The sequence below is a fragment of the Halichoerus grypus genome, chromosome 5, assembly GCF_964656455.1.
Source record: "Halichoerus grypus chromosome 5, mHalGry1.hap1.1, whole genome shotgun sequence".
NCBI classification, from domain to species: domain Eukaryota; kingdom Metazoa; phylum Chordata; class Mammalia; order Carnivora; family Phocidae; genus Halichoerus; species Halichoerus grypus.
Window position 1 is genome coordinate 160,412,321 of NC_135716.1, and position 8,839 is coordinate 160,421,159.

General features: G+C 39.0%; 1 protein-coding gene across 2 annotated transcripts in view; it reads right to left on the reverse strand.

Annotated features, from left to right (window-relative positions):
• Window positions 1–8,839, reverse strand: part of AGO3 (argonaute RISC catalytic component 3) — a 139,880-nt gene that overhangs the window by 100,520 nt on the left and 30,521 nt on the right. The window contains exon 2 of one of the 2 annotated variants that reach the window (XM_036108125.2): window positions 7,112–7,283. In XM_036108125.2, the coding sequence (XP_035964018.2) occupies window positions 7,112–7,283 (172 nt within the window). Of the gene's footprint in view, window positions 1–7,111; window positions 7,284–8,839 lie in introns of those variants that run through there. The other variant, XM_078073418.1, reaches the window with a different exon arrangement.

An 8,839-nucleotide genomic window follows, 5' to 3' on the forward strand; every position in this document is an offset into this window, starting at 1 on the left:
AGTACTATACAGCTATTACTATAATTTAAATCCACACAAATGGATAGATGTTAGGAACAAACCCTACCTATTAGCCCCTGATGTTCAGGAAAATATTTATTTATAAAAGTATCTTTGAACTTCAAATAATTGTAGAAATATTAGCTAGAAGACTAGTACTGAGTAATTTATTTAGATGCTACTTAAAAGAATTTTTGAAATTTAAAATAATCACCATCTGTTAGCTTTCCTATCTTCCAAGTCATTAACTAACAAGGAAAATAAAACTTTCTTATTGGCTGACATATACTAAGATAGCTAAATACTCAAAACTACACTGTGTGATTTTCACCAGCAGTGTGTTCTGGGTTATCTTCTGTAAAGCACTTTAATCCGAAGTATACTCCTCTATAGGTATGACACCAAAAGGACAACTGGCAAAATAAAAAATTAACTGTTCTTATTCAAAATAAAAAATATGTTTCAAAAGACACCATCAAGAAAGTGAAAGGCAACAGGCAGAAAGGGAGAACATTTTTGCACATCATTACATCTGATAAGGGACTTTTAACTATAAAGAATTCCTATAACTCAATAACAAAAAGACAAATTACCCAACTTAAAAATGGGCAAAGGACCTGAATAGACATTTCTCCAAAGATATACAAATGGCCAATAAGTACATGAAAACATGCCCAACATCAACCATCAGGGAACTGCAAATCAAAATAACAATGAGATACTACCTAAAACTCCTAGGATGGCTATAATAAAAAAGATAGATAACAAATGGTGGTAAGGATACGGAGATGCTTGAATCATCATATACTGCTAGTGGGAATGTAAAATGATGCAGCCAATTTGGAGAGTCTGGCAGTTCCTCAAAAGTTTAAACAGAATTACCAAATCATTCCACTCTCAGCGATACACCCAAAAGAAATGAAAACACATGTCCACACAAGACCTTATACATAAATGTACACAGCATTATTCATTACAGCCCCAAAGTGCAAAAGACTCACATGTCCATCAACTGATGAATCAATAAAATATCCATACAACAGAATAATATTCAGTAATAAAAAGGAAGTACTGATACACCCTACAACATGGATGAACCCTGAAAACACGTGGAGTGAAAGAGGTCATTCACACAAATGGCCAAGTATTATATGATTCCATTTATATGAAATGCCCAGAAAAGGCAAATCTATAGAGACAAAGTACATTAGTGGCTGGCAGGGGTTATGGGGTGGGGCTGGGGAGGCAATGATGAGTGACTAGTAAGGAGTAATGGGGTTTCTTTCTTCTTTTTCTTCTTTTTTTAAAGATTTTATTTATTCATTTGAGAGAGAGAGAGCAAGCACACGAGGAGGGGGGAGGGGCAGAGGGAGATGGAGAAGCAGACTCCCCACTGAGCAGGGAGCCCACTGCAGGGCTTGATCCCAGAACCCTGGGATCATGACCTGAGCCAAAGGCAGCTGCTTAACAGACTGACCCACCCAGGAGCCCATAATGGGGTTTCTTTTTCGGAGGATGAAATGTTCTAAATTTTGATTGTGGTGATTGGGGTTGTACGTCATCTCTTTGAACACATTATTAAAACCACTGAATTGTACACTTTAAATGAGTGAATTTTATAGTGTGTGAATTTCGTATAAATGAAGTTATTTAAAAAAAGTATGTCCCTTTCTTGGCAAATTACCTATTTACAACACTGTGCCAATGACATTCTTAATAACAGCAGAAAGGGAGTTGTTTCCAACACTCTGATCTGAGATTTCCATTTAAAAGCCAAAATGGATTGGGGCGCCTGGGTGGCTCAGTCGGTTTAGTGGCTGCCTTCGGCTCAGGTCATGATCCCATCGAGCCCCATGTCGGGCTCCCTGCTCAGTGGAGAGCCTGCTTCTCCCTCTCCCTCTGCCTGCCTCTCTGCCTACTTGTGCTCTCTGTCAAAAAAAAAAAAAAAACTTGAAAAAAAAAAGCCAAAATGGATTCAATATAGATTTATTTTTTCCTTCTAAAATTCAATCATCTGGGGTGCCTGGGTGGCTCAGTTGTTAAGCGTCTGTCTTCGGCTCGGGTCATGATCCCAGAGTCCTGGGATCGAGCCCCACATCAGGTTCCCTGCTCGGCGGGAGGCCTGCTTCTCCCTCTCCCACTCCCCCTGGCTTGTGTTCCCGCTCTCGCTGTGTCTCTCTCTGTCAAATAAATAAAATCTTAAAAAGAAATAATAAAATAAAATAAAATTCAATCATCAGGGGCACCTGGGTGGCTCAGTCATTAAGTGTCTGCCTTCAGCTCAGGTCATGATCCCGGGGTCCTGGGATCGAGCCCCACATTGGGCTCCCTGCTCAGCGGGAAGCCTGCTTCTCCCTCTTCCACTCCCCCTGCTTGTGTTCCCTCTCTCACTGTGTCTCTCTCTGTCAAATAAATAAAATCTTTAAAAATAAATAAATAAAATAAAATTCAATCATCAGTACTACATGACAACTGTGTGTAATATGCACAAATATTTGGCACTCTATCACAAATTACAATAGTAACAGTAATCATAATAGTACAATTAATGTTTCATTTATAAAAGAAAACTGAACCAAGAAAATTCAAACAGAATCTAATACTATTTCAAGATTCCTTCAAATCTTTATTCATGTTTAAAATAGATCTTGCAGTTATAAAATAATGCTACAACTTTTCCCATGTATCTATGTTACTACTTAATGATTTTGAATAAGTACCTAACAATCTATTTCAGGTTTATTCCCCTACATATTTAGCAGTTGGACAAACTAGCATAAAATCTCAAGTTATGGAATTTATATTCTAGGTCATAATAGTTCTAAAAATACTGGTTTTTAGTTATTAAGATCATTCACTTCTTAAAAACTAGAAACATTTAAAATCTGCTTAACAAACATGTTCTCTTACCAAATGATCATTTTCAATCAAAATCTTATTGGCAAAAAAGGACTACACATAGATACCCTAAAGGGGTAAGGAAAGGACAAAACAAGCAACAGACAGAAAATCTGAAGTAGAGAAGTTGACTCACAAAATGACTCACAAGCATTTCCTGGGTATTTTGTCCAAAAACTCCTCTGACTAAAGTGGAAACTTGTTTGGCTACAACCCATCAGTCTATTATTATGATTAATGCCATGGTGCCAAATATTTGAGCATGTGGCATATGGACAAGAAAAACCTCCCACATGTTGATTTAAATACTGGGGCATTTTAGCCCATAACTGTTTAGCTAATACGGAATAGGAACTGTCAACTTCTATCTAGTTCCTTCTAACTTCTCAAACTCTAGCCATTGAAGTGTAGGAACTGAACCAATTTCAAAAGCCCAGCAACAATTTTAACTGACTAGTTATGTAGTAATATTGCAAAAGGTGAAGATAAAAGCTAGTCTTTTGAAGGAATAAAGGGAATAAGTTTTGCAGATGTTGACATAAAATCAAGTCAATATTATTAACAAAGTAGAAAGATGATTTATGTCCTTTTGAGAGTCTCAAAGAAATCCTGTAGGTTCTATGAAAACTCAGATAAAAGATACAGGATAAAAAATTTCCATGTGGAAACATCTAAATTACAGATCCTTTACTCCTACTGGCAAACAAGACAAAGCAACCTGAAGACAAAATATAATTAGGGAAGTCAACAGGATCATAAATTAAAAACCAGAATGTACACACCAATTTATTACATATATTTTTCTCTCAAGCTTAACCAATATGTTGAGCATCTACATGTGAAACTTAATACTATTTAATTTTTTTAAAAAAGTAGGCTCCATACCCAACACAGGACGTGAACTCATGATCCCAAGATCAAGAGTTGGCTGCTTTACCGACTAAGCCACCCAGATGCCCCAATTTCATATACACTTACATAATACACAGTAACTCCCTTACCCTATCAAAAACAAAAAGTTAGATAGGAGAAGGAACAAATCTAATAAATACTTTTGTTCTTTCTTAGCTAATATTACTGCCACTGTATTAGTCCCTCAGAACTCCTCTGAAAAACTAAAAGACCCTCTGCTGACATCAATGTAAGCCCCAAGTCTCCATCTCCCATTATTCTCTCAATTCCAACCCATTTGTCTTTATTTTATTTTTAAGATTTTATTTATTTACTTGACAGAGAGAGATACAGTGAGAGAGGGAACACAAGCAGGGGAAGTGGGAGACGGAGAAGCAAGCTTCCTGCTGAGCAAGGAGCCCGATGCGGGGCTCGATCCCAGGACCCCGGGATCATGACCTGAGCCGAAGGCAGATGCTTAATGACTGAGTCTTTAAAGCAGTTGTGTTTTCCTAACATTTGCATCATATAATTCTCCTAATTAATAAATAACCTGCAACAATTCTTTACTATATACTGCTAAAATTAGGGGTGATTCTTTTGGGCAGGGCAAGGGGGAAAGGCAGTAGTAAGGAATTCAGTTCAGAAATATCTGCCTTAGGGGTGCCTGGGTGGCTCAGTCAGTTAAGCGTCTGACTCTTTGTTCCAGCTCAGGTCATGATCTCAGGGTCATGAGAGGTCATGAGATCAAGCCCCACATCATGTTCCATGCTCAGCGCAGAGTCTGCTTGAGATTATTTTTCTCTCCCTCTCCCTACCCCTCTGTTCCTCCTCTCACTTGTGCTAATAAATAAAATCTTACAAAAAAAAGAAATACCAAAAAAAGATAAATATCTGCCTTAGACATTCTATCAATTAAAAGATTTACTTAGATTAATAAATGCCTTTTTTTTTTTTAAAGTAGGCTCCACATGGAGCCCAACGTGGGGCTGGAAATCATGACTCTGAGATTGAGACCTGAGCTGATATCAAGAGTCAGATGCTTAAATGACTGAGATACCCAGGCACCCAAACAAATGCCTTTTAAAAATGTAAACATCAAACAGAAGGGTCAGGGGGCACCTGGGTGGCTCAGTCAGTTAAGTGTCTGCCTTCAGCTCAGATCATGATCCCAGGGTCCTGGGATCGAGCCCCATCTTGGGCTCTCTGCTCAGCAGGGAGTCCCCTTCTCCCTCTGCCCCTCCCCTCCTTGCTTGTGTGCACTCGCTCTCACTCTCTCTCTCTCTCAAATAAATAAAATCTTAAGAAAAAAACCCAGAAGGGTCAGGATTATCCTTCAATTTACATATTAACACCCCAATTCTGAGAAAGAAGAAAAAGTGAATTTGAGAGTGCAGCATGAAGAGAGGTCCCCGTTAAGTGGATGATGGCTAGCAGAAAGACAGCCAAGAGAGAGGAAGGAGTCTAAGACCAAGACTAGCCTAGAGACCGCAGGAGAGAAGGGTAGGGCACTGAAAATCTCTATCTAGGCACAGACAGCTCTTTATAATGTCCAGTTCTCTTTCCTGTTCCCTACCATCATACTCATTTCATTTTACTTTTATAAACCTTTCATTCACTCTACTGAGTATTATGTGCCAATCATCAAGCTAGTATCAGGGCTACAAAGATAATGAGAAAGAGTATTCCTTTTCATGAAGATATTATACTGGGAGAAGAGGAAAGCAACAAGTAACCATAAAACAGTAAAAATACTATTAAAGGAGTGTACACCAAATACTATAAGGTCACAGAAGAATGAACTGCCTCTGACTACAGAGTTAAAAAGGTATGTCTTGGGGACAGCTGGGTGGCTCATTCAGTTAAGCGTTTGCCTTCAGCTAAGGTAATGATCCCAGAGTCCTGAGATCGAGCCCCACATTGGGCTCCCTGCTGTGCGGGGAGCCTGCTTCTCCCTCTCCTTCTGCCACTCCCCCTGCTTGTGCTCTCTCGCTCTCTCTAATAATTTTTTTTTTTTAAGATTTTATTCATTTATTTGACAGAGAGAGACATAGCGAGAGAGGGAACACAAGCAGGGGGAGTGGGAGAGGGAGAAGCAGGCTTCCTGCTGAGCAGGGAGCCCGATGCGGGGCTCGATCCCAGGACCCTGGGATCATGACCCAAGCTGAAGGCAGACGCTTAACAACTGAGCCACCCAGGTGCCCCAAAAAAGGTATGTCTTGAAAAATAATAGAAAAATAGAAGTTTGCTGGATAGACATGGGCAGAGAAGGCATTCCAGATAAGAGCTGCAGAATATAGAAAAGGATACAGATAAGAGCCAAACTAAGCAGAGAATGCTATAGTAAATTTGGGATGTCATTCTGTAGGCCACAGGGAGCTAAATTTTATCATAGGGGGTGACCTCAGAAAGAATTCTGCAGCCCACATTAATTATAACATTAATATGATTACATGTTATCGCAAGGTGTCTTAGTGCCCATTCACTTCATGTTTCTTATGTGTCTTATCTAAATTAAGATTTTCTTAACAGCAAGAACCACCTATATCTTAAATGAAGACTCTTAAATAATAATAATAACTTACTGAATAAGAAAAGGCTGAGGTATTTGATCGTACAAACCAAATGCTAAGCTGAATATCACTGTTTTCTAAATGTTTTGTCCGTAAGTCTTTGTTTTTTAAAACCTCCTTCATGGTGTACACTGTATCATAAATTCCTTTTATATTCCATTACCCAAACCACAACCATATGTGTATATAATACACATATAGACACACACACATACATTATTTGGGGAAGGTGAGAGAAGCAGCTTACTGAAAGCAGATTGATAAATCTTTATATATCATATATACTTGTTCCTATGTAAGAGAAAGAGGAGTTGAGAATCAGAACAGAAAGCATAAAACATGACAACCACTATCTCTACCCACTACTGGTACCATCCCATCATTTTAAAGGGATAAGTAAGGTGGGGGGTGGAGATGGGAGGAAAAAAGAAAGCACAGATATATTACCTGATAGCAATGGAAAAGATGCTTAGTCTGCTTTCAAGAGCATATAAAAAAAAGACTTGAACCTTCTCTGTTATCACAGAGAAAATATGTGAGCTCATGGTATAATGAGAAAATTTCAAGGCTGTAGATTTTTCCCAACATCACACCACTGAAGTACAATCAATTTCAAAACAAATTACCACCTGTTCCTGGTCAAACTGTTAAATATTATCATTGTTATTAAATATGAAAGATAAACATAATTACTAAAGCAAAGACAAATACTAACAGCAAAATAATCTCCATGATTTCATGATTCTTACCTGTTCACTCTCCTAGGACACTTGTCTGGTTTAATATCTACCTCATAGAGGTAGACATCAATCTTTGGGATTTCAACTTGAAAACAGTTAGCCAGCAATTTAATGGGTTTGCCCATGGTGCCATAGCCAGGTCTTCTGGGCACCATGAGTAGGGGCTGGGCCCCAACGGGTCCTGCCAGGGAGAGGGAAAAAAAAAGAAAGAGTAACACTGTTATAAGCTGCATTTGATAATCTTGTCAATCAGAATATATTAGAATTTTAAGTATAGCTGATAATGGTTGAAGCCTAGTGCTGAAAGATGGCATTTCTGACACTTGAACATTTTTCTCCCCAAATTACTCTCCTCACTTAAATAGATTTACAAACAAAGAACTGGGTATCTCTGGAAAGTTGTTTCAGAAGGGGTAGGAAGAAGGGAGAGCAATCACATAAACCCAGGTGAGCATGAGCAAGCACAAACCAGACCCAAAGAGTGTGAGACCAACAACAATGTAAATTTATTTTTTTAAAAGATTTATTTATTTATTTTAGAAAGAAAGTGTGTGTGAGGGGAGAGAGGTGGAGGGAGAGGGAGCTAGAATCCCAAGCCAACTCCAGGCTGAGCATAGAGCCCCATGCAGGGCTGATCCCACAACCCTGAGATCACGACTGGAGCAGAAACCAAGAGTTGGACACTTAGGGACCCATGGGTGGCTCAGTCGGTCAGGCCTGCAACTCTTCATTTCAGCTCAGGTCATGATCTCAGGGCCGTGAGATTGAGCTCCAAGTTGGGCTCTGCACTCAGCATGGAGTCTGCTTGTCCTCCCTCTACTCCTCTCCCCGCTTACTCATTCTCTAATGAATAAATAAAATCTTAAAAAAAAAAAAAAAAAAAAAGAGTTGGATGCTTAACCGAATGCCCACCCAGGCGCCCCAACAACATAAATTTAAAGTACAATATAATAAGGATAAGAACAAATGAACAAAATACAATATGATATAATATAATAAAAGGATCAATACAATCAGAAAAATCAACAAAGTGCAAATTGGGTATTTTGAAAATTATTTGAAAAGATAAATAAAATTGATAAACTCCAGGCAACACTGATTTTTATTTTTATTTTTATTTATTTATTTATTTTTCAAGATTTATTTATTTGACAGAGAGAGACACAGTGAGAGAGGGAACACAAGCAGGGGGAGTGGGAGAGGGAGAAGCAGACTTCCCACAGAGCAGGGAGCCCGATGCGGGGCTCGATCCCAGGACTCTGGGATCATGACCTGAGCCGAAGGCAGACGCTTAACGACTGAGCCACCCAGGCGCCCCAACACTGATTTTTAAAAGAGAAGGATGGGTGCCTGGGTGGCTCAGTCAGTTAAACCTAGGACTCTTGATTTTGGCTCAGGTCATGATGTCAGGATTGTGGGATCCAGCCATGTAGGACTCCACACTCAGCAGGGAGTCTGCTTTAGATTTTCTTCCTCTCCCTCTGCCCCACCCCTCTCCCCCCTCTCACGTGAGTGCGTTCTCTCCCTCTCTCAAATAAATAAATCTTTAAAAAAAAATAAAAGAGGAGGAAAAATAATATAAGTGAAAAAAATGCTATCACTACAGACACTGAAGGCATAACACTGTCAATAAATTTGGTGAGACAAATTACTAGAGAAATACAGGTTACTGACACACAAAAGTATGTAAAATTTGGAAAGTCCTCTGTTGGTAGAAATATAAAATGGAAAACAATA